The sequence below is a fragment of the Glandiceps talaboti genome, chromosome 9 (assembly GCF_964340395.1).
Source record: "Glandiceps talaboti chromosome 9, keGlaTala1.1, whole genome shotgun sequence".
Classification (NCBI taxonomy): Eukaryota; Metazoa; Hemichordata; class Enteropneusta; family Spengelidae; genus Glandiceps; species Glandiceps talaboti.
Window position 1 is genome coordinate 11568546 of NC_135557.1, and position 23420 is coordinate 11591965.

General features: G+C 34.9%; 2 protein-coding genes and 1 long non-coding RNA gene across 3 annotated transcripts in view; 2 read left to right on the forward strand and 1 right to left on the reverse strand.

Annotated features, from left to right (window-relative positions):
- The window catches only part of LOC144439808 (uncharacterized), a 5581-nt gene extending 1422 nt beyond the window's left edge, over positions 1 to 4159 (reverse strand). The window contains exons 1-4 of the mRNA XM_078129042.1: positions 4024 to 4159; positions 3692 to 3834; positions 2109 to 2151; positions 291 to 410 (exon numbers count right to left, since the gene is read on the reverse strand). Coding sequence (XP_077985168.1) covers positions 291 to 410; positions 2109 to 2151; positions 3692 to 3834; positions 4024 to 4159 — 442 coding nt within the window. The remainder of the gene's footprint in view (positions 1 to 290; positions 411 to 2108; positions 2152 to 3691; positions 3835 to 4023) is intronic.
- Positions 4160 to 9747: 5588 nt separating this feature from the next.
- On the forward strand, positions 9748 to 20228 carry LOC144439809 (fibroblast growth factor receptor 4-like). Its single transcript, XM_078129043.1, has 8 exons — positions 9748 to 9785; positions 10333 to 10538; positions 10908 to 11177; positions 15614 to 15722; positions 17185 to 17315; positions 18082 to 18195; positions 18822 to 18979; positions 20097 to 20228. The coding sequence occupies exons 1-8, from the start codon at positions 9748 to 9750 to the stop codon at positions 20226 to 20228; spliced, it is 1158 nt and encodes a 385-aa protein (XP_077985169.1).
- A 971-nt stretch (positions 20229 to 21199) lies between these two features.
- LOC144440069 (uncharacterized) lies at positions 21200 to 22537 on the forward strand. The gene is made up of 3 exons (XR_013481159.1): positions 21200 to 21281; positions 21495 to 21594; positions 22499 to 22537. It is a non-coding gene; the product is annotated as an uncharacterized LOC144440069 (long non-coding RNA).
- Positions 22538 to 23420: the final 883 nt, after the last annotated feature.

Here is a 23420-nt window from a genome sequence, read left to right on the forward strand (position 1 = left end):
TTCTTACATCAACATGAGTTAATGAATGCAATGTATATATGCACCTCATACCATTCCTTAGAATATCAACCCAGTCTACTCAATAATAAATCCAATACATTTACGTAGGTTTAGACCATCAAAGGGTTATACGAACCTATAAGTAGCAAATTAAAATAATATTTTGGCTTCTGACTATGGTCAAATCTACAATGATATTTAAGTTTATAACCATAATTTAATCATGGGTTCATGTGTCTACAACTACTTTAATATAAACCATGTATCTGTATATTAATTTTGGTACTCACGTTCATCACAGTTTTTACCGCTGTATTCTACCGTACATTCGCAAACGTAATCAATACTCTCCCAATTTTGGAAACATTCGGCGCCATTTTGACATGGGTTTGGCCAGCATGGCTCGGCCTCTTTGATATGTGTAGGTAAAAAGATATAAGAACACCACATTAAAGATAGGCATTTGAATAAATGAATAGAGCTAGTTATGGATGACAAATCGTTTGTCATCCGCTTTTGCTTTGAAATACCATCCTCCAAGTAATTACTAGAAAACATTGCTTTTAGAAATCAGGGTATTCTTATTGTACATCTGACAAGAGTTGAACTGCGAATAGTGCGTATGATACTTATCAAATATCTCGTTGAAACTTTCAGGCATGTAAAAATAAAGGTATTCGAAAGAATGTATCAAGTCAAACTGTGTATTTACACACAAAGATCATGAACAATATTATGTTTTGTGTGTCGTTTCTGTTTGTTGTACAATATATATCAAATAATTTGACAAATAGGTTAACTTGTGTGTATTATAATGAACTAATTAAATTATATCATTTCACTGTTTATTATTATATAATGTATTCAATGTTCGTAACAAAACCATGATGTAATTTATCATGCTATACATATGGGAATCGAACTGTTCTTCATTATGTAAATTTATGCATTTAATTTGTGCATACAAACAGAAGCTGATGCATGATAATATTATAATTGTATAGTTTTATTTAATATATCACATTTTGTACAGGTCAGTTGTTCATATGTAAGAGATATGAGTGCTGACTAAATGTGTATACTATTTTACTATACTTACAGTTACTGAGTACACTTGTTGGAATTACCTAATATTTATCTGCAGAAAACGACAATGTTGGATCTTATTTCTTTCATCTTACACATTTTTTTTTTCAATTGAAATTGTAAAATAGAATTGTAAAGCTACTGTGTTGTGTAAAACTAGTGTGTTGTAATACCAGTAAATTTCGTTCTTATACAGTTACAATGTACTGCTGTAGAAATGTTCTCGTATTTATCTGCATAAAAAGGCAGTTTTAGATCATTGTTATTTTCTTCATTGGAGTCACATATGTGCAAACTATTGTGTTGTAATACCAGTAAATTCCGTTCTCATACAGTTACAGTGTAGTGTTGTAGAAATGTCATTGTATTTATCAGCGGGAATAGACAGTATTGCATCATTGTTTTATCGTCATGCATAGCTTTTCAAATGAGCCCCATTTGTACAAAACTATTGTGTTGGAACAACATTACATTTTGGTTTATTTCTATTATTACCGTTTGCATGTAAGGGAAATATGACATCAAGTGATGTGTGTGCATGTCAATGTTTTCGTCTAAAGTGCTGTTATATTTTTATTTGTCAACAGTAATAGTACTCCTATGCAAGCTTTTTACGTGTTAAAACTTTCCCGTCTCAATGAGAAATCTTAACCATGGAATCCTGAAGTTAATATGTCTTAATCGTGACTTTTTCGCCATGGGTCATATCTTAAATGACGACCGATGTGTGTAATGGTCTTTCATTTGTCGATTAAAAGTATTTGTGTTAGTATCATGTACCATAGGTAAGGTAAGGGCGTTTTAAGTTACGTAGTGTAATATGTTGCATGTTGCAATTGTGTTGTGTTGTGCTGTGCTGTGTCGCGATGTGTTGTGTTGTGTTGTGCTGTGCCATGGTGTGTTGTGTGGTGTGGTGTGGTATTGTGTTGTGTTGTGTTGTGTTGTGTTGTGTTGTGTTGTGTTGTGATGGGCCGTGCTGTGCAGTGCTACACCCTGTTTTAATCAATAATTAATATACGCACCTCGAATTACTTCCGCATGTTTTGCATGATCGCCAAACACCACCTATGGAATTAAAATAAGCGACATTGTCATCTCTGTACTTCTCTGTAATCAAATCATATCAGACATATGTATTCCACCGTCGGGGAAAATAATTACATATTCCAACAAAATTAACTTTAACAGGACGGTTACATGGAAAGGTAGATTTGAGAGACTGGTCCTTCATTTATAAATGTGACATAGCCATTGGCTAAAGTTTGAATAATTGCAGAGAAGTTGCACAGTTGTGAACATTATATCTCAGTATGTCTAGTTGATATATTGTTACTCTCCTTGTTAATAATGTAACTTGGGCCAAGAAAACAAATTGTTTCTGGTCAGCACAGTTTGTCTAAATGGTGCATCGACACTTTTCTTTTAATTCTCAACTCTTGTCAATAAATCTACTATTTATGACAGTTACTGTTCTTTTTTATGTCACGGTTGCCGCCTCACACTCCAAATATCATACCAGTTGATACAGTTGTAAACTCAAATAAACTTTATTACACATACATAACGGAAAGGACAGGAGCTGAAGTACAAAGTGAAATGATACAAGTAGGTTGTTGCCTTATTTTAAGTACTTTAGAGCAAGTGTGTATGTGGAGCAGATGTCATTTGCCTTTTCAGAATTGGCTTTGTAGTTGCCTTCACTGAAGTAGGGAGGGTTACCTTTGTGTTTTCACCTAAATCAGCAGACTGCATGGGCCGGACAAGCACGGAAAAAAAGACCGAAGTGGGGGTATTTAAGTCCTGACCAGAAACAATTCTTTTTTTTGCTTAAACAATTGGTTATTTTATAAAGAATGTGTAAAAGTCAAAGTCAGAATAATTATTGTAAACACAAGAATGGATGAATACGACAGGGATTTAAATTTGGATCATTTATACCTTATTACATCCCACGTTTCCCACTAGTCTGCTTATAAAACAAAATGCTACATCACGCCTTAATACACTTTTCCACAATACGGTCATTTAATATATCATTCTGCTATATGTCCTTGGCAATTATCGAGATGTTAATTAAAACCGTGATTTATTGTTGCCAAATATATGCAAGTTATTTTGCTCATGTGCTTTTTTAACATTTTACGGTTGGTATTATATGGAATTATCAATACATTTGGGATTCCCAAGGTCGTGTTTCTCCACCATATAATCTCAGTCCGCAAATGTCTTCTCCAGAAAGATTAACACCACTACATGGATACGTCAAATGATTTATATATCAACAAAGCAAGATTGAGCAATAGCCACGGATGTTTTTTGTACTTGTACGAGGATCTTAGATACAGCTAGTGGAACTTTGATAATTACAATTACGACATAGTGACGTAACTATATATCTATCCCTAGAAATAGGTTATAAATACCCATAAGTTGAACTTATAAACTTTCCTGCCAAAGAGTCATGATGTTAGTCGAATAGAACAAGTAATGAGGGATATTCAAGGGAGTTCAAAATATATAAAGCATAATTGTGCTGTTATAGGTTCATGTCGGGGTAATAATTGTAAAGCACCTTGAGCACAGTTGCTAGCATTATGTAACTTACCTTACTGGTCAACAGTTGTAAACCAACCGACAACAGAAAAATAGCAACCATGCTGTTCATGTTTGGATGAATTCTTGCTGTAGTGCTTCGATCTAAAATTCTGTACACGATGGTGTTCTGCTGTACAATAGCAGCAATAGTTTCTTTTATAGAAAAAATACAAACGTTTTTGAAATGTCACTTGCGAAGGATTTGCATGTTATGACGTGACATGAAATGAAATGATATATGTGTCTGGGCTAAGTTAGTTATGACGGGAACTGTCGAATTGTCGCTGTATTCTTTTATGTTGTACCTGAATGTATATTTAGTAAATGTTTTCATCAACCTACCCCTATATCGAAGCTGTAACACATTTCCAAAGAATGTGACATGCTGTACGGTAATTTCAGTCAATTCTACAAATTTACATATCTGTCCATGTTCTACAAAGTGTTTGTCAGTTTTCCATTCTTTTGTCGTCGACATATTTTTTTATGCTGGTTGTTTGTGATGTCAACATATTTTATCCTGATGAATGGTGATAAATTATTGTTGTATTAGTAAGCCTCTTTGACATTTCGCTAAGACTGGAAATGTTTCCAGTTTTATGAAATTATTTATTTAGAGATGATCTCATGTCTTAATTTTTTAGGATTTATAATTGATCAACGTTTCAAATGTGTATTATTAAAACATTTGTGAAATATGTCTTTATAGAATCAATTGACACTTTGACATTTTTTATTCTGAGTTTGATTGATTCAATTATCAGTTGACATTACTTATTATTATAGAGTTATAGAGTGCTTGAAGTATGGTTACAACATGGCATTTAGTACTTATAACCCCATTGAACACATATAGATATTTCTTTAAACTTAACATTGCCTAGAAATAAAGCATGACGTTTTACAGGACATTTGTTTTGGGGGTTTGAATTTTAAATGAAATTTGATTTTTCCGAAGTTGAATATAAATGTTAGCTTTAGTGTCTTATCACCTATAAATTATATGAATTTATACACTCCATATTGATTCTATCTGCATACTATTGACACTTGGCAGTATGAGGTCATATGTGGATAGTGATGGATTGCAAAAAAAAGACCTCTATTGTAACTGCTCCTTTTGTGCGTCGAGACAAAATATACATAGGAAAACCACATTTCATGATGAACAACTTATAATTTATGCCATGTAATACTATATTTGCATTCAAATTACATAATATATTGGCTTTTTAGTCACGTACTGTATGGAGTAACATAATATTACCACGTATTACCATGATGACAAAGGCAATTGGAAGAGACATGCATCGGCCGTTTTACATACCAACTTTGGAGCATTTGCAATATAATCATAACAATACATATACCAGCCAGTCCAATACATTCAAAAGTAATGATTATAATTTCATGAAGTTGATGTATCTGCTGTCAACAGCTACAGCAGCAGAAAGGAAGGCTTGATGCAGATAGTTTTACTATTCAGTATGTTTACTGGAAAGGATAGATTAGCTGAATGGATTAGATGGGTAGATTAGATAACGTATTACAGTATTAATTTATTGGTAGAACTGATATTGATATCTTACATGTGTAAAGTATACAGGGAAAAGAGTAAACTAATTTCAATGGCATCCGAAATAGTACATGCATCCAAATCACCCGTGTTTGATTACCAAGTAAATGTCGGAGTTGTGATAAGTATATCTGGATATTACATATTAACTTTAATCCATGCTCTTAGGTAACATACATACACAGACAAAATCCTCAAGCCCCTCCGATCCCATATGACACTTTACATAAATTAGTTTCTGGAACCTGCGTTGTCCCCTCGGACATTGTACAGAATAAAGTAAAGTAATCTTTCCCTCAAAAATAATATATTTCGACTACAACTAGTGACTGTATATATAAATAGAAAATTATTGCATTCTTTTGTTGCTGTTTTTTTTTATTTTGTCCTGTATATTATCACCTTAGAAACCAACTCTCACCACTCAATGTTCAAACCCAACCTAATTGTAATAATTGTAAAATTATAATGACTACTGCTAATTCAGATGTCTTCTCAATCTATGTAAATATGTATACAAAGCTATGGTGTCGAGAACTTTCAAGTAAATACCATCTAATATATTTGTTCTCACTTTTGCTATCTGTACGACAGAAACGTATTTTTCGATATTTAAAAAAAACCTTGCATATGGGCCCGTGGCCTAGAAACGCAATAAACATATTATGTAAATTGATAATATGATATGTAAAGTGAAGACATGTCCTGCTTCATACAAACTATCTATAATGGGCATTCTTCACAAACATTTTGGATGGGTAAATACTAGTATACTGAGAACCAGTAACCTTTATACTCCAATGTCAATACAAAAGGATGTTTCATAATGATATGTATCATATGTTGAGCAACACGATAAATTGTATTGTTATATGTGAGCGTTAGCTGTTATGTACAGGATGAGTTCCTCCGAGTGCATGTTTCAAGCTATACATATTCAATATATCCACCATAGTTTGGAATTCTATGAAATCGTTCATGGATGATTGATGCCCGACGCTACATAGCCACACAAGTGCTCCCCAACGACGAATAGCACACAATTGAACGATTGGTTTCAAACAACCACCTGCACCGGCATACAGGTTTATACCTAACGGTCATATGGATGTCAAATTCTTACCCATCGTGATTTTTTGAGGGTAGTTGTGACCAATAATTGATTTGAATGTTTTAGACATAAGATAATAGTATTTATATTTTATCAAGGATATTGTTTTAGCATAAGGAAGCAATTCGACCTTTATTCACTGTTATATAAATAGAAATGATTTAACCTATACGACTTTTGTCTTGTTGACCTTTGAACTTTGAGTACGCCTATCCTATCTTACATACTATGTCAAATCGAACTATGTCCCTCACCGAGTCCTTATTCACCTTTGACCTCTCGAAACTCTAAATTGTCGTGTATTCCACACGTCCGGTTATTGGTAAGATTACATCAGCGGCCAAAACAGGGGATTGGCTAAGAGTTACCCGAAATTTGCCCTTAAATGTACTGAGTAATTCCTATACTTCTAATAAGTATGATAGTTTATATCCATGATATGCCATTCCGCCTTCAGCGTGTCAACTGCAAATGTTATTTGTCTACATAACGACAGCACACTCGTATCGAAACTAAACAACTTCACTCTAAGTGCATTTGTGCGATTTCTCGACTGAAACCAGGTGCAAAGACTTGTTCAACTTGTGGAAAATGACACCACTTCTGTTGGCACTGTTGTTATCAACATCAGGTATGATTTTTTTAATGCCAATTTGTCAAACTTTACTGCCGCCCTTTTACATTATTTTGGTATATATATTATATGTTAACATCTACAGTTTGAAACATTGTATTGATACCGTATGGCGTCGCGGTTAAAAACTACTTGCCTCTTACCACTGCGGTCCGGGTGTGAACCCATTCTGGTTTTATGAAATTTACCACTTTGTAATAAAAATACTGCCAGTTTGACTTTTACCGAACAGCGTAGATTTTCCCCGTTTATTCCGGATCCGGTTTCATGCACCCTCCCCCTGTTAAAGTGGCCAATTAATGTGGACGAGGATTGGGTATTTATTTTGGATTTTTTTCATTTATAAGACAATTTTATCATGCATGGTGTCCTACTTGAAAAATCAATTTGACAAAACACATGCCAAGTCCTTGAATGTAACTCAACAAATTACAAATGACTGATGACTATATAAAATGTTTGTTATTGTACGTAACATATATTTTATACACTTAGTAGCATTTTGCAATGTATTGAGTTACACACACATACTTGGTATATGCTTGTTTCACATTGGTATTTGAAGTAGGAGTCCATGTATGGTAGCATTGTCTTATAAATGAAAAAATCCAAAATAAATACCCAATACTCAATTTAATGGATAATAACTGCCGGAATAAACACACACACACACACACACACACACACACACACACACACACACACACACACACACACACACACACAATTACATTACAGAAGAGAAGAAGGAAGTGAATATCATTCCTCTAATAATTAACTGAAAAATAAGACAGGAGATAACATATACATTACATCTATGTTTGCTAAACAAATCTAGTCTGAGTGTTAAAAGCTTTATGAACAAACACTTATAGTTTGTATTTATCTACGTCATTCTTACTAAAGGAAAAAACATTTTTCTTTGGTGTCGTGATTTAATTGTATGAAACAAATGTACTATATTCGAAAATAACAGCCACAAAAAATAGATACTGTTCCAATTTATGGTAGGGTATATATTCATTTGTTTTTATTTAAATGACAAAGTCAATTTTAGAATTAAGTCCAAATCACCAAGCTATACAGACTTATGGACCAGGTAGCGATTGCAGTGTGCATGCTTTCATAATATATGTCATTAGGGATGTTGCAATGGATGGTATGATATGATCTGTGTGTTGAGGAAGTACTCGCAAGACCCCATCGAGCGCCGACCCCCATGGGTCTACTGTTAATGCATAATAGACCGGAGTGTCGTGGGGAAAAAAACTGTTTTCGGTACCGTCAAACCGATAGACGCCCACTCTTCTTTAGAGCGTGGCAAATTCGACCAAACCCTGAGCAAAGCTCGAACCGCGTGTTAGGTTGTCGCTTAGCTACTCAGCTATAGGCAAACCTTACACTGTAGACTCATGCCACGAGTAATTATAACATAATGTTGAAAGATAATAATTTAATGTGTCATTAAAATAATATAATGCTGTAAAATATCTTGCGTACATTTATTGGAAACTAATAATTCTAATCTGTCCTTAGTTTCAGGAAAATATACCTGGGATGCAACACCGTTTGATATACTGGTTAAAGAGGGTAACCCAGTTACAATGCCATGTAAAGTAAACTTTCCTAACGACGACGACATAGACAATTTGGAATTACCTGCCTGGTACAAAAAGCAGGATGATGGACATTACAGACAGGTAACTGTACAAGGAAAAATCTTATTTGAAAACGATCGATACGCAATTACAGGCAACTCTTCTTTGGGTGAGGTTAATATTCATATTGAGAAGGTCAGAGTTCAGGATAGTGGATTTTGGACATGTAAAAATGCAGCTATTGTGCCCCCAGATGATTTCAACAAGACGGTGGCAGTTACAGTCATTTGTAAGTAAAGTTAACTTACTTTGATATTTAAAATACGTGGTAAAATAGATCAAATCAGTTACTGAAAAAAACCTGAAGTTTATGGAAATATCCCATCTTCGAACAAAACCTAAAGTAGATGTGTGAGATATGAAATCTTATTACGAGAATTTGGATCATAAAGTATGTTTTTAAACCTTTACTAAATGTGTATATGTGTGTGTGTGTGTGTGTGTGTGTGTGTGTGTGTGTGTGTGTGTCGTTTGAAAAAAAAAGGGTCCAATATGGAACCTACAATAGTCAGATGTATTGTAATACGTTGAACCCAATGTCGTTTCATCTAATTATCCAAATAATATACCGGCGCACTCAAATACACATATTTGAAAAGTGACAAGCCATTTACAGAGTTTCCAGAACCCAGGTTTTATTTTTATCAATATCAATTCACACTCAACATTGTTTGTATTTTACTTTGAAACTGTTCTCATAATGATTTGTTTGCAGCCACGATAACTTCATCAAATGTGGCACTTGCTATACTTAAAATACTAGTATGAGATATGACAAGCACAAAGTAATTAATTAAACATAAAATGACAACAAATAATTCCCATTTGTCACAGCTGGTGATCCTATATGTGACGTCATAGCTGGGGTTGGGCCTAATCATGACGTCATCTTTGGGAAAACAATGAAACTAAACTGTAGTATCGAAAGCGAAACAACGCTACCTGGTCAACTTTTATGGACACGCAATGGTCAAGATATTTCTGACCAGCCTGAAGAAAACCCGTTGATACTTGAGAAAAAGGTTGATTTGTCTGATAATGGTACGACATACAGTTGTAGGGTGAAGCATTTTAGTTTGACATCACCATGGGAGTGTGTGGATACCATCACAACAATCGTACAATGTAAGTAACTGACTATATCAAATTTAATATCTAGATATGGATGGATGGATGGATTGATGGATAGATGGATGGATGGATGGATGGATATATGTTTGGATAGTTTGATAAGTAAATGGGTAGATGATTGGGTGGATGGATATCCAGACGAATACATGTATTCAGACACGTGCATCAACTGATTGTGTTATCCGCCAAATCAGTGCATGGTAATATAATTATTTGTAACGTAAGATACTTATTGGTAGTCAAAATATATTAAATATCACCAGAGAAACAACTTTGATATGTAGATCACTCATTTGGCATGATCATAGAGAAATCATTGGTTATTAAAATTCGTTACTGTCAATCCAAGCCTAGTATTTCATACATGTGTATGTAGTGTCATATCTAAATGACTGATACAGGATGTTTTTTTTATGCATGTACTTGATGCTTTCTTCAAACATTTGCAATCTCTCCATGCTCTTTTCACAGATCCTACAATTGTTTCATCTCCATCATCGATCTGTATTAAGCAAGGAGCTAACCTGCACGTTGATTGCAGTATAACCCGACCAGGCAATCCATCAACAACAGACGTAAACTGGAAGGCTACTGGTAGTGAAACATTTCTGATGTCAAACCCACTCATAGTCGAAAATATACAACCTGGAGATACCAACCCTAAAGATTTTACCTGTGTCGCTAATAACACATACTCTAATGGGGAAATTGGTGAATTTGTCACTTTCACCGAAGTGGAAGTTCAATGTTAGTGATATAACGATATCCCACACGCATCTAGAATAGATTGAATTCTCGTTTCGATACAGTATTCCTCTTGTCATCTTATCAACATCTCAGCAGTAATTGCAAAAGCTGTTATCATTGAAGGAGGGAAAGTTTACCGTCGAAATTTGTTTAAAGATGCGAAAATGAAGTTCGACAATTGCATTGACGTCAGATACCCTCACCCCAAAAACGAACGAAGTTCGCTATTTGGGTGTTTGTGACATTGTGCGATTGTCCACAAGGTGGTTAGGAGGTTTAATATGTCGTTTTCTTTCGTTATGAACATAAATAAGCCACCTTTATTCCCCATTAATAACACATAGTTTTTGTTTTACGTTCCCGTTACAGATGATCCGATCGTTTCAACCCCAGCTTACATTACAATCAAAGAAGGGGAGGACCTGTATGTACATTGTAAGGTCACAGTTACACCGAGCCCCAATGAAGTGCAATGGTTTTACCCTGGAAATGCTGGCTCACAACAAGGAAATGAACTAATTATAAAAAATGTAACAAACCAGGACAGTGGACTATATCGATGTACAGCAAAAGTCAAATTCTGTGAAAGCATTGGAGGTATTGGTACGGGTCAAAGCGTGACAAATATCACAGTGCTGTGTAAGTTAAGAATTTAAGCTGATTTTTACTTATATCTTAAGGTATTATGGGGCTTGACTTAAGATGTTCCCCTCTGAAGACAAATTTCAAAGTGACTGATAGTATAATTTTATGTTCTCTAACCTCGCCAAAAAATGTAAACATTTAATGAATGTTTACTTGATGATTTTATTTTTCTGCTGGGTAGATGATATTCCCCTTTAAGTGTCGTAAATATGTCAGGACATTCAAATAGGTCAGCCATTGAATATACAAAATCGTCATCTTTATAAGTGCATGCACAAGCAATATATGTGTTTGCTACTACTTTGCTCTTAATAAATTCCGCGTGGTAGATCTTATTTTTGTGAAGATAGCGTAGACCACATTTACCCACGTATAGGACGATTTGTAGTAGTTTTTATAATCGTCAACACACTGTGTAGATTATGTATGAATCGAACGGCTTTATATAAAGTGTTTCCTTTTCGTAGATAAGCCGGTTTTTCTTGTCGAACGTATGAATAGTAAAGTGGCAGCCCGAATTGGAGACCTTGTCGTTTTAGCATGTGAAGTTAACAGTTTCCCACCTGCGGATATACAGTGGTTAAATTCTTCAAATAACGTTATCAAAAGTGGATTGTATCGTTCTAACTCATCAACTATAAATGGACATGTACTGAGAATAAACATCACATCAGTGCATGCCTATGGAACGTATACATGTGAAGCGACGAATGAAATTGGGAAGTCGTTTTTCAACGTGTCTCTTCAAGGCATTAGTAAGTGATTAAAATTTCAAAAATAATCGAAAATAGTTATCACATTACATTAATCGTATTGCACTTTCTTTTAAATTATTGCATAGATAGCATTGGATGGAATTGTATTGAATATCTGACATTATAATATTCATCGCATCGTATCATATGACCTTGTGTTGTATAGTATAGTATAGTATAGTATAGTATAGTATAGTATAGTATAGTATAGTATAGTATAGTATAGTATAGTATTGTGCTGTGCTGTGCTGTGCTGTGCTGTATTGTGTTGTGTTGTGTTGTATTGTATTGTATTGTAGTGTAGTGTAGTGTACTGTCGTGTACTGTATTGTACTATACTGCATGGTATTGCATTGTATAACCTTGTGTTGTGCTGTATTATATTGTATCGTATTGTTTTGTATTACATTATATTGCATTGTATTTTATTATATTGCATTGTAATGTAATGTTTTATACTGTATCGTATTGTATTGCACTGCATTACATTGCATTATATTGTACCGTGATACCATACCATAAATACATTTTATCCAAGTTGATATCGATCTGTTTTCCCTCCCCTGAAATTCATCTAGCACGCCCAGACTGTGTAAAATATCTTAAAATAGACACCGGGGAAAACAAGATAACACTGTCATGGAGTCCTGGATTTGATGGAGGTCAACAACAGCAATTCTTTATAGAATACACATCGGTAGTGTTCGGTGAAATGCGCAATACAAGTATGACGGTTAATAACACATACATCATCAGCGGTCTTCGATCTTTGACTATGTACAATATAACGGTGGTGAGTCGTAATGAACTCGGTAACAGTACATGTGACTATATAACTGTCACTACATTGGGTAAGAATCTTAGTCGTATTGTATAGCACTAACTATTCATATAATCATATTAATAACAATGGTAACATAAATACTGTGCATGCCTTGAATCAAATACTAATATAATTTAGGTAGGAAGACTACCTCTGTGCTAGTACCACAATAACAGCAGTGATTGCATTCGAGGTAAATTTGAATATTCATGTTGAACTCATGAATATATTTTGAACTAAATGCTCTTTCGACTCGAAATAGGAATTACTTTTCAAAGGAGTCTAATTCATTTAGATATGTGCTAATGGGAAAGCGCAGAGACAACAGCCTCATAAGCATAGATGTACAGAATTGAACCCAATCAGTACTAAAGTTCCGAAAGTGTCTTTTTTGGAACGTTTTTGCTACTAGTGCAATATATCAACGACTTCCACTTTATAATTTTTAATATTACAATCTGGTTCATTTTTTAAAAACATTTCACAACGTGTTTGCTTAACTTTACGTGAATTTGTTTTTGTTTAATGTATCTAGTCATATTTAACTGTGATTATCGATATGTTTAATCTCCATATTTTCTCTGTCTGTCTGTCTGTCTGTCTGTCTGTCTGTCTATCTGTCTGTCTGTCCGACTGTCTGTCTGTCTGTCTGTCTGTCTGTCTGTCTGTCTGTCTGTCTCTCTGTCTGTCTCTCTCTCTCTCTCTCTCTCTCTCTCTCTCTCTCTCTCTCTCTCTCTCTTTACCTACTACACAACTTTGATAGCGATTCATTCTTGTCCGTTCACTCGTCTATGTATGTATGTTTTATTATGTGTATATTTGTTTGTTTGTTTGTGTGTGTGCGTTTGTGTATCCGTCCGTCATTATGTGCGTGCGTGTGTCTGTCTGTCTGTCTGTCTGTCTGTCTGTCTCTCGTCTGTCTATGTTTGATTGTTTGTTTTACTAAGTATATTTTCTTTGTTGTATCTGATATACACACAGGAAACGTTACACAATCCGAAAATATTGCCAAACATGTCCTTATTTATCCAAGTACACTGTTACCCGTCATTGTCGTTATCATCATTATCAGTTTGTTTGTGGTATTACGTATGCGTCATCGAAGAAGTAAGTTTCAGATCATTAATTTTATTTCTTTCAAAATTCCTAACGTTGCTTCTCTGAATTTAATCAGAGTCCTGCACTTTATATTTTTTTTACGAAGGATAACTCCATATAAAGCGCTTATATTAAATAACAGGTTACCTTAAATATTACAAATAATTACTTTTAAAACAAATATTCAAAAAAAAGAAAGAAACATGTCTAGACTTTCTCTTTCGTTAGCAACTTACAGTGAATTTCATAATACCTTGCACATTTTACGTTTGATACAACCACGCAGAAACCAACAAGAAACTGCATATGCCACACTACACTGCCATTGCTACATATGGATACATGTATTGCAACTCCTTGCAGACATTTTTTGTCTTAGTCTCAAAAACCGGATAAAAGGCGAGTAAAATGTCATATGAGGTGTTCACGGTCTGTATGGTGGCATGTGTGATTCATTTCACTTAGACAAAATGTAGCAAGAAACTGTACTGATACATTATTGCTACGTTACTATAAGTGTCGCATTGCCAGTTTCTTCTTGTTTTGGCGTCTTTATTCGGTATAAAACAGAAAAGCTGAACGGTATTGTGAAATTAGCTGTATGTATACGTAGTTTGCAACCATAGTACCAACAAGGGCCAAACAGATAGATACAAGTAATACGCAAATCGGTACTACAGTGAAGTGCAGTAGTCCACATATTTCGGTTTCTAGTATACATAAAGGCAAATATGACTAACTGCGTTGGTATGCAGGAACAGTTTCAAACGTGTCCTGGATGACCATGTACGGAGATATGAAACCCAGACCCTGGCTAACATTGTATGAGTCATACCGATATTAATAACCCAGTGCAGGCCAGAGTGACCTCTGACCCCTGGCTTTAAAGGATTATGTCAAATTAGAGATAAATGTTCCGATAATTTTACTGCATACAATATTCGGCTTATTTCCGTTACGTTGTTTTATATGTATTAAACCTGCTATAACTCATTACGGTGAATGGGGTGTACAGATAGATTCTATACCCTTTGATGTAATCCATGGCCATAGCGCAGTTACATACATGTAATATAGTATTGAGTATATTGCAATCAAAGTCATCTATATGTACACACACATTGATAGAAACAGTAGGAATAGTTGTGTAGTATGAACGAATGGGCGAAAATTGTGTTGAGGCATAATATTTAGCGCCTTTTTTGTTTACATAAATGTGATAACTTTTCAATTGCCAATACTTTCTTCACGATTTCATGTTTATGTACCTTCTACTATTAATGTATTCTTGCACAAGTTCATGAATATAATTTAGTTGTATTTAATATTGATGTAACTTTTTGTAAAAACAGATTTCCTGTCAATTGACCAAATGCATTAACTAAATAAAATTTATCTTACAGAGATCGAGAAACAAACTACTTTCAGATTCGATAATAACGAATCGCCATGCTCTGTCCGAACAGGTGAGTATTGTACATGCGTTTATATTGGCACCTAAAATGCTCGTAGTGTTCAAAATATTCCGGTTAGTTTAAGATGTAACAAATATTATTTAGCATTTAATCAAATTACATTTTAATAAACAAATATAAAATGTATGACAGTGATATTGCGTTCCAAATTTCCTATCCGGGTAAATTTGCATTTTAATATTTAATCTAAAGATTACTATTAATTTTAATGCATCACTTAATTTGTGTTGAAATATTCAATATCGTAATTCTTTCCTGAAAATATATATTTAATTGAAGATGACACAGGACCTTCAGAGGTTCAATACGCCGAAATCATTCCACTGAATACAAATGAAGATGATTATGATGATGCAGCCAGTATTGATATTTTCCGCAATCAGGTAAAGTATGTCTGAGATCAGAAAAAAAACATTATTTATATTTTCATTTTTCTTCAGCAGCATCTCTACATGTCACTTTTGTAAGATTAAGTTGCGTTTCGATTTTTGAAATTCCAGCTGTCAGCGACGCAGCAGAATGGGGAGTCCACAATTTACTAAAGTTACACAAACCGCCTGGATATAGTCGACGAAAAGATGTCACAATTGAGATTAGAAAATGACAGCAATAATAATGATATTAATACCCTCTCTCTCTCTCTCTCTCTCTCTCTCTCTCTCTCTCTCTCTCTCTCTCTCTCTCTCTCTCTCTCTCTCTCTCTCTCTCTCTCTCTTCTCTCTCTGTCTCTCTCTGTCTCTCTCTCCTCTCTCTCTGTCTCGCTCTCTCTCTCTCTGTGTCTCTCTCTGTCTGTCTCTCTTCTCTCTCTGTCTCTCTCTCTTCTCTCTCTCTGTCTCGCTCTCTCTCTCTCTCGCTCTCTCTCTCTCTCTTCTCTCTCTCTCTCTGTCTCTCTCTTCTCTCTCTCTCTCTTCTCTCTCTCTCTCTGTCTCTCTCTGTCTCTCTCTTCTCTCTGTCTCTCTTCTCTCTCTCTCTTTCTCTCTCTCTCTCTCTCTCTCTCTGTCTCTGTCTCTGTCTCTCTTCTCTCTCTCTCTGTCTCTCTGTCTCTCTGTCTCTCTCTTCTCTCTGTCTCTGTCTCTGTCTCTCTCTCTGTCTCTGTCTCTGTCTCTGTCTGTCTCTGTCTCTGTCTCTGTCTGTCTCTCTGTCTCTGTCTGTCTGTCTGTCTGTCTGTCTGTCTGTCTGTCTCTCTCTCTCTCTCTCTCTCTCTCTCTCTCTCTCTCTCTCTCTCTCTCTCTCTCTCTCTCTCTCTCTCTCTCTCTCTCTCTCTCTCTCTCTCTCTCTCCAAATGCAGAGAAATGCGAAAGAAAACGAGTATGCTGATATGAAAGTGGTTAGGCAGTCTGGTATGAAATATATGAAACCATGGGAAAGAGTATTTGAAGTCCCTCGAGCCAATGTATATATTTCAGATGTCATAATGAAAGGTACCTTCTATCAGATGTCTAAAGCCGAGGCATGGTTTGTCGGTGGAAAGGACGGTGTTACCAAAGTCACAGTCAAGCAATCAACAGGTGTAGTATTTATGTACCCCAGATCTGCAATCAGTTTTTAAACACCCAGTTTGAAACATAGAACACACGTTTCTTGGAAAATGACGCAATAAATATACCATGAAATATACACACTTGAAGGCACAAATCATTACAAACATCGCCCTCTAGTGGTTGATTCACCGGGACCTATGACGTAATGCATTACTGAACAATGTAGGGGAGTCCCCTTCCGCACGCGAAGGTATTTTCACATGTCCAAAGAGTTCAGGCCGACAAATAGCGCCCTCTGTTGGGTGATACTTAGGGACCTCTGACGTCCGCGAATTTCTACATAATAAGGGTATCCCCCTCCATATACAGTGGGGACATTGCAATATTTGCATATGGCAAAAGAGTCGCCACTGGTACCTTCTACCAGATATGTAAAGCCGAGGCATGGTTTGTTGGTGGAAAGGACAGTGCTACCGATGTCAGTCAAGCGATCAACAGGGGTAATATTTATGTACCCCAGATCTGCATTCGGTTTTTCAACACCCAGTTTGAAACACAGAACACACATTTCTTCGAAAATGACGCAATAAATATACCATGAAATATAAACACTTGAAGGCACAAATCATTACAAACATCGCCCTCTAGTGGTTGGATCGCCGAGAACTATGACGTAATGCATTACTGAACAATGTAGGGGACTCCCCTTCGCACGCGAAGGTATTTTCGCATGTCCTAAGAGTTCAGGACAACGAATGGCGCCCTCTGTTGGGTGATACTTAGAGATCTCTGAGGTCATCGAATTTCTACATAATTAGGGTATCCCCCACCCCTCTATATACACTGGGAGCATTGCAGTATTTGCATATAGCAAAAGAGTCGCCACCGCTTGGTGCCAAATGGTGCCCCCTATTGCAGTAATGCATAAATATATAAAGCCACATAACGCGGGGATTACCCTTTGCGCGTGGAGGACTTGAATATACAAACAATATCACGCGTCTGAGTAATGCAGTGCTTGGGTCACCATTTCCTCTTTAAAAAGAGAAGCTACAGCGCGGCAGCGGATTACTCAATTTCATCAATTTTCGAAGATGGTTTTCCGCTTTCTATATCCATTAAGTTAGTGACACCCAACTGTTTATAACGTCATTAGTTTATTTGCTTAGATAACGAATGCGACACTTCAGTTTTTTCTCGAAAATATTGATGGTCATGTGAGTATATCAAAACTTCACTCACATGATTTCCTTTCATCTTTCGCAGATTCCTCCAACTTGGCAACGACGAATGCGGTTCTTAAGGACGAAATTGAGTTTTTGAAATCACTGACGTTCCATCCAAACATTCTTCAACTATTAGCCTGCTGTATAAACAGTAGTAAGTTCTCGGAATGAACAAAGAAAATGACACGTTTTGTGCATTATCTAATGGGGATGGGATGTACTCTAATTTGTCTTACTTGAATATAATGTTAACTTTGTATACATGTGCGTCTCACTTATCCAGTTATTTATTGATAGAAATTGATCATAGACATACACAGGAATATGTCGTATAGCATAGATTTTGTTTGAACCTGAAGATACAAAGTATGTATGTATGTATGTAGGTATGTATGTATGTATGTATGTATGTATGTATGTATGTATGTATGTATGTATGTATGTATGTATGTATGTATGTGTGTGTATGTGTGTGTGTGTGTGTAGGAAGGTATGTATGTATATGTGTGTATGTATGTATGTATGTATGTATGTATGTAGGTAGGTAGGTAGGTAGGTGGGTATGTATGTATGTATGTATGTATGTATGTATGTACGTACGTACGTACGTATGTATGTATGTATGTATGTATGTATGTATGTATGTATGTATGTATGTATGTATGTATGTATGTATGTATGTATGCATGCATGCATGCATGCATGTGGGTGGGTGGGTGTATACAGTACATACATAATGTACATGACTAATGGTCTATTTCTCTATCCTTCTTGATTTAGATTCCCCAATATTGATTAGTGAGTATACTCCACATGGAAACTTGAAAACATTTCTTAAGGCACAATGTCAACAGATCACCCCGCATAATTACAGAACACAGCTATTGACACATGCTATTGATATTGCCAAAGGATTGCAGTACCTATATGAATGCAAGGTAAGTAGCTATCAGTGCAATATTTGTAATTTGTACTTGAGTTTCAGTACGTTGTGTGTAAACATTGTAGAAACACTATTTCAATCACTACTTAGTCTTGAACGAGAAAGAACCAGCAAAAGAAAAAAAAGAACGCAAAAGAAAAAAAAGAAGGTAGAGGCAACTTACTACTGAAAAGCATTCTGTCAAATATTACTAATTTCCATTTAGGTACGAAGACTGGTCCATTGTTACTATTGACAAGCCAAGTTAGACTGAAAATAATACCACTGTTGTACTAATAGATTTCGTTTCTACTTCCATGTGAGTGGTATCAACACATGTATTTATTTGTTCAACATTTCAACACTTTCAGTGAATATTTTCGTTGACTTACAGTGCTTACACTATACCCCTAGCTTCCACACTATTATGTATCGACATCACCAAGAAGCTGTTACCACCGTTTTATGCAATATATTCCATCAAACAATAATATAATTAATGATAAATTTGTTATCGTTGCTGTCGGATCAAATTCAACCAGCACACGATATATTGTTTTTGGAATAAACGAACAGATCATTGTATGTGACTGCACGCTATTTTCATTCATTTCAATAGTCCTTGGTCGTTTATATTCATTTACAACGTTTTTCTTTCTTAACTTAGTTCTATATCATATACTGTTTATGGATGCACGGACTCAAAACAATACTTGAAAGTGGTTGGTTGGTTGGTTGGTTGGTTGGTTGGTTGATTGATTGATTGATTGATTGATTGATTGATTGATTGATTGATTGATTGATTGATTGATTGATTGATTGATTGATTGATTGATTGTGTGATTGATTGATCGAATAATCGAATGGATTGATATGTGAATGATGAATAATTGAATGAATGAATGAATGAATGAAAATGAATGGATGGATGAATGAATGGATGAATGAATGAATGAATGAATGAGTGGGTTGATGAATGAATGGATAAATGCGTAATTGGGTAAATGAGTAAATAAATAAACACATAATTCAAACAAGTATTAAATATATAACAAAAAAAAACAAAAAAAAAAAACCTCTAATATGTGTTCGTTCACAAAATGTACAGCTTATATGGACTTATATACTTCCAGGTCATCCATCGTAACTTAATGGCTGAACATATTCTTGTTTGCGAAGGCAAGACGTGTAAAATATCCAACTTTACTGCTTCAAGTGGCGTTATGGACTTCAACAAACTTCACGACATGTTTTGGGTAGGCTAACACCGTCCTCCGAATGAATTTATATAATGATGTATTCTTGTCTTACATTTTACTGGACTATGCAATCTTACTTTGCAATTGTTCATAGTGACGATTTTACACATTGACGTATTTTGCAGGATGTGCTGTCGATTCAGTGGATGGCATTTGAAGTGATAACAGACAATGAGTTCAGTTTCAAAAGTGATGTATGGTCCTTTGGTGTTGTCTTGTGGGAGATTTTTACAAATTGTAAGTGTTGATTACAAGGTATCATTAACATTAATTAAACAGAGTTTGTGGCCTCGCTGTTATCGCAAAGAATGGTGACATGAGGCTTTTTTGAATGGCGCACAGGCTTCTGGAGTCAATGTGAACTGATGATGGAAAAATCTATTTTTAATGCAATATTGAAACAACTAAATGGAAATAAAGTATTTGAAGTTTAATATTTCTTATCTATCTATCTGTCCGACTACATTTGCAGGCTCGTTAAAAAAACCAGCACAACTCACTTTGAGAAAGCTAGGACTATACATTCAAATCAGAGGACGATATCACATGACAGTTCAAATCAGTAGATAACTTACACTGTTTAGCAAAATAACAATCTTGAAGTATATTATAGAAAGAGATGACCTCATAAGGCTAGGAATGTTAGATCTTGTAATACCCACTAAAAACGTCGTACCAGTACTTCCGTTCACTTTTGAAAATATAATTCTATATGTATAATTTACAAAACTTTGGACTTTCTGACTGAAACTTCTAAATTCAGTGTCAACATTTGGTAAAATATCTATATATATATTTACTTTCTTGCTTGCTTGCTTGCTTACGTACTTGCTTGCTTGCTTACTTACTTACTTACTTATTTACCTACTTACTTACTTACTTACTCACTCACTCACTCACTCACTCACTCACTCACTCACTCACTTACTTACTTACTTATTCAATAATTTATTTATTACCAGGCGCCACTCCGTATTTAACACTGTCAGAGGAAGACTTGGTAAACAAATTATCATATGGTTGTAGACTGGAAAGTCCGATTGGTTGTCCAAAGAAAATGTAAATAATGAATTAAGTCATTAGTTTTATTATTAGTGATGAAAACAAATACAGCATATAATAATAATCATAGAGAAATGAAATCTCTCTACCTGATAAGGTATAACTGTAATAATGTATTACTGTTTATTTTGTCGAAAGTGACGTTTACTCGCCTAACCTGTCAAAATTATCTTGTTCACATTCTGGTACAAATTTATCTTTTTATTGCAGTTTTGATTTGATGCGTAATTGCTGGAAGAAAGACCCAGAAGATCGACCTACTTGCCATCGACTAATTGAAAAACTCGAATTCTTCTTAGTAGAGGAAAAGGTTAGTACCATGTAAAGCCCGGCTGTACAACACGAATGTAGTCTAGTTTGTTCTTTCTTGTTAATGTTATACAAATATATAATACACAATACACGTCTTGTAGTGATTTGTTGTATGAAACAAAATAAGATTGCACCAGGGCAACTGACGCAACAATTCACCGTTTTTAGCAATTCCATTCTTTAACAAAAACATCTGTACTTTAACAATTACAACATTCATAGAAATGTTACAAGATTTTTATTTATATTGTACACTGACTTACAATGGCTGTTAACACGTTGAGTGACAAACATTTCCTCGTTCTGTTTTTAGCTCCGCTGTCAGCGAAAGCTGTAGTAGACACAACACCGTAAATTTAAATATTAGACGATGTTATGTCTACTACAGGTTGAATGTTGTTGACAATTAAGCTTATGGACAGTGTTTTTGGTAAATTTGTTAGAAAATTGAAATTCGAATTGCCTCAAAATTATTTTAGATCCCTAGTTTATTTCATTCATTATTAAATTTTCCAGGTTTAAAGCTGTAAGACACTGGAATTATTTATAGCCAACCTCAAAAATCCTGTGTGTGTGTGTGTGTGTGTGTTTGTGTGTGTTTGTGTGTTTCCCTGTCATTATTTTTCTGAGATTTTGTGTAATTTTCATAACAGTAATTCTTTTTATATAATGGTGACTATGGTATAAAAGTACAATATTTTACCAACTTTCTGTGTAAAATGTGTTTTATAGTGAGACATCATATGAAACCACTAACCACTTTATTACATCGCTACCAAAATAAAAACAGCTGAGCTATTCTGACCGATAGGTCGCTTGTTTTTAGTTTAATTCACTGTCATTTTGAAAGGCGTCGTGATTTTTCAAATGTTATCATTTACTATTTTTATTTCATTCCACAGACCAAACGGTTTGATTATAGAAGACGTACTGGTAGTACCGTCACAGAAAAATTTCAATAATTTGAAGTTTCAAAATAGCCATTTAAAATGAAACCAATCCTGTCTCTAGCTAGACAACAATTTAATTTTATATTCTAAGCACACTTTCAGATTACTGATATTTCAAGTACATAGTCATATGTTTTCTCAAGATCAACCGTGCGCTATATATTTTTGATATTATTACATTCCGATAAAGATATACTATTTTTAGCTTCTTATTTCATGTAAAACAGTTCCTGTCTAGCTTCATTTGATATGTATTTTTTTGTATCTGTAAATTTTCTCATTACATATGTGTGTGCTTATCAAAATAATCTTGTAGAGTATTTTTTTCCCAATTCCACGTTCTAATTTTCCCCTCCATGGACATTATTTATGATTTTTTGTAGTTGACATGCTTTTAATATCACAATTGTTGACAAATAATTTCTGAACAATTTATATATTTCATTATTTAGGCTTTAGGTAACAAACTCAAGATGACCTTGACCTTTGCTGGTCTTTACTTCATGATTTCCTTAAGACTCAGTTGAGAGCTAAAGTGTACATGTACACAAGTATGTGTATGTTACACGCCCATAGCATTCTGCCATTCACGAAGACACGTTCCTCAATTACACGTTTTACTCCACCAGCCGTTACAATACATTTAGCCTGCAGAACAGGAACATACCTTCAAAACAGTTCAAAGGTCGGTCAATTGTAGACGCAATCAGTCACGGTGTAGGAATGTGTACTACAAAGGTAGTTTAAAGCCTGTTTTCCTTTTTAGACCCAGATAAAGTAACAATATTTCTTTAATTTGAAACCTCTGAATTAAAATCCCAATGGTTCCATTAAAGGTTATCAAATCTAGAATATCAACTAAGGCATTATCAGT

Excerpts from the sequence above, each read along its gene's own strand:
- LOC144439809 (XM_078129043.1), top strand. The coding sequence starts at position 9,748 with ATGGGAGTGTGTGGATACCATCACAACAATCGTACAAT. Across the intron at positions 9,786-10,332 it reads CATCACAACAATCGTACAAT|TATAACCCGACCAGGCAATC; the intron begins GTAAGTAACTGA and ends CGTTGATTGCAG. Across the intron at positions 18,980-20,096 it reads AGTACCTATATGAATGCAAG|GTCATCCATCGTAACTTAAT; the intron begins GTAAGTAGCTAT and ends ATATACTTCCAG.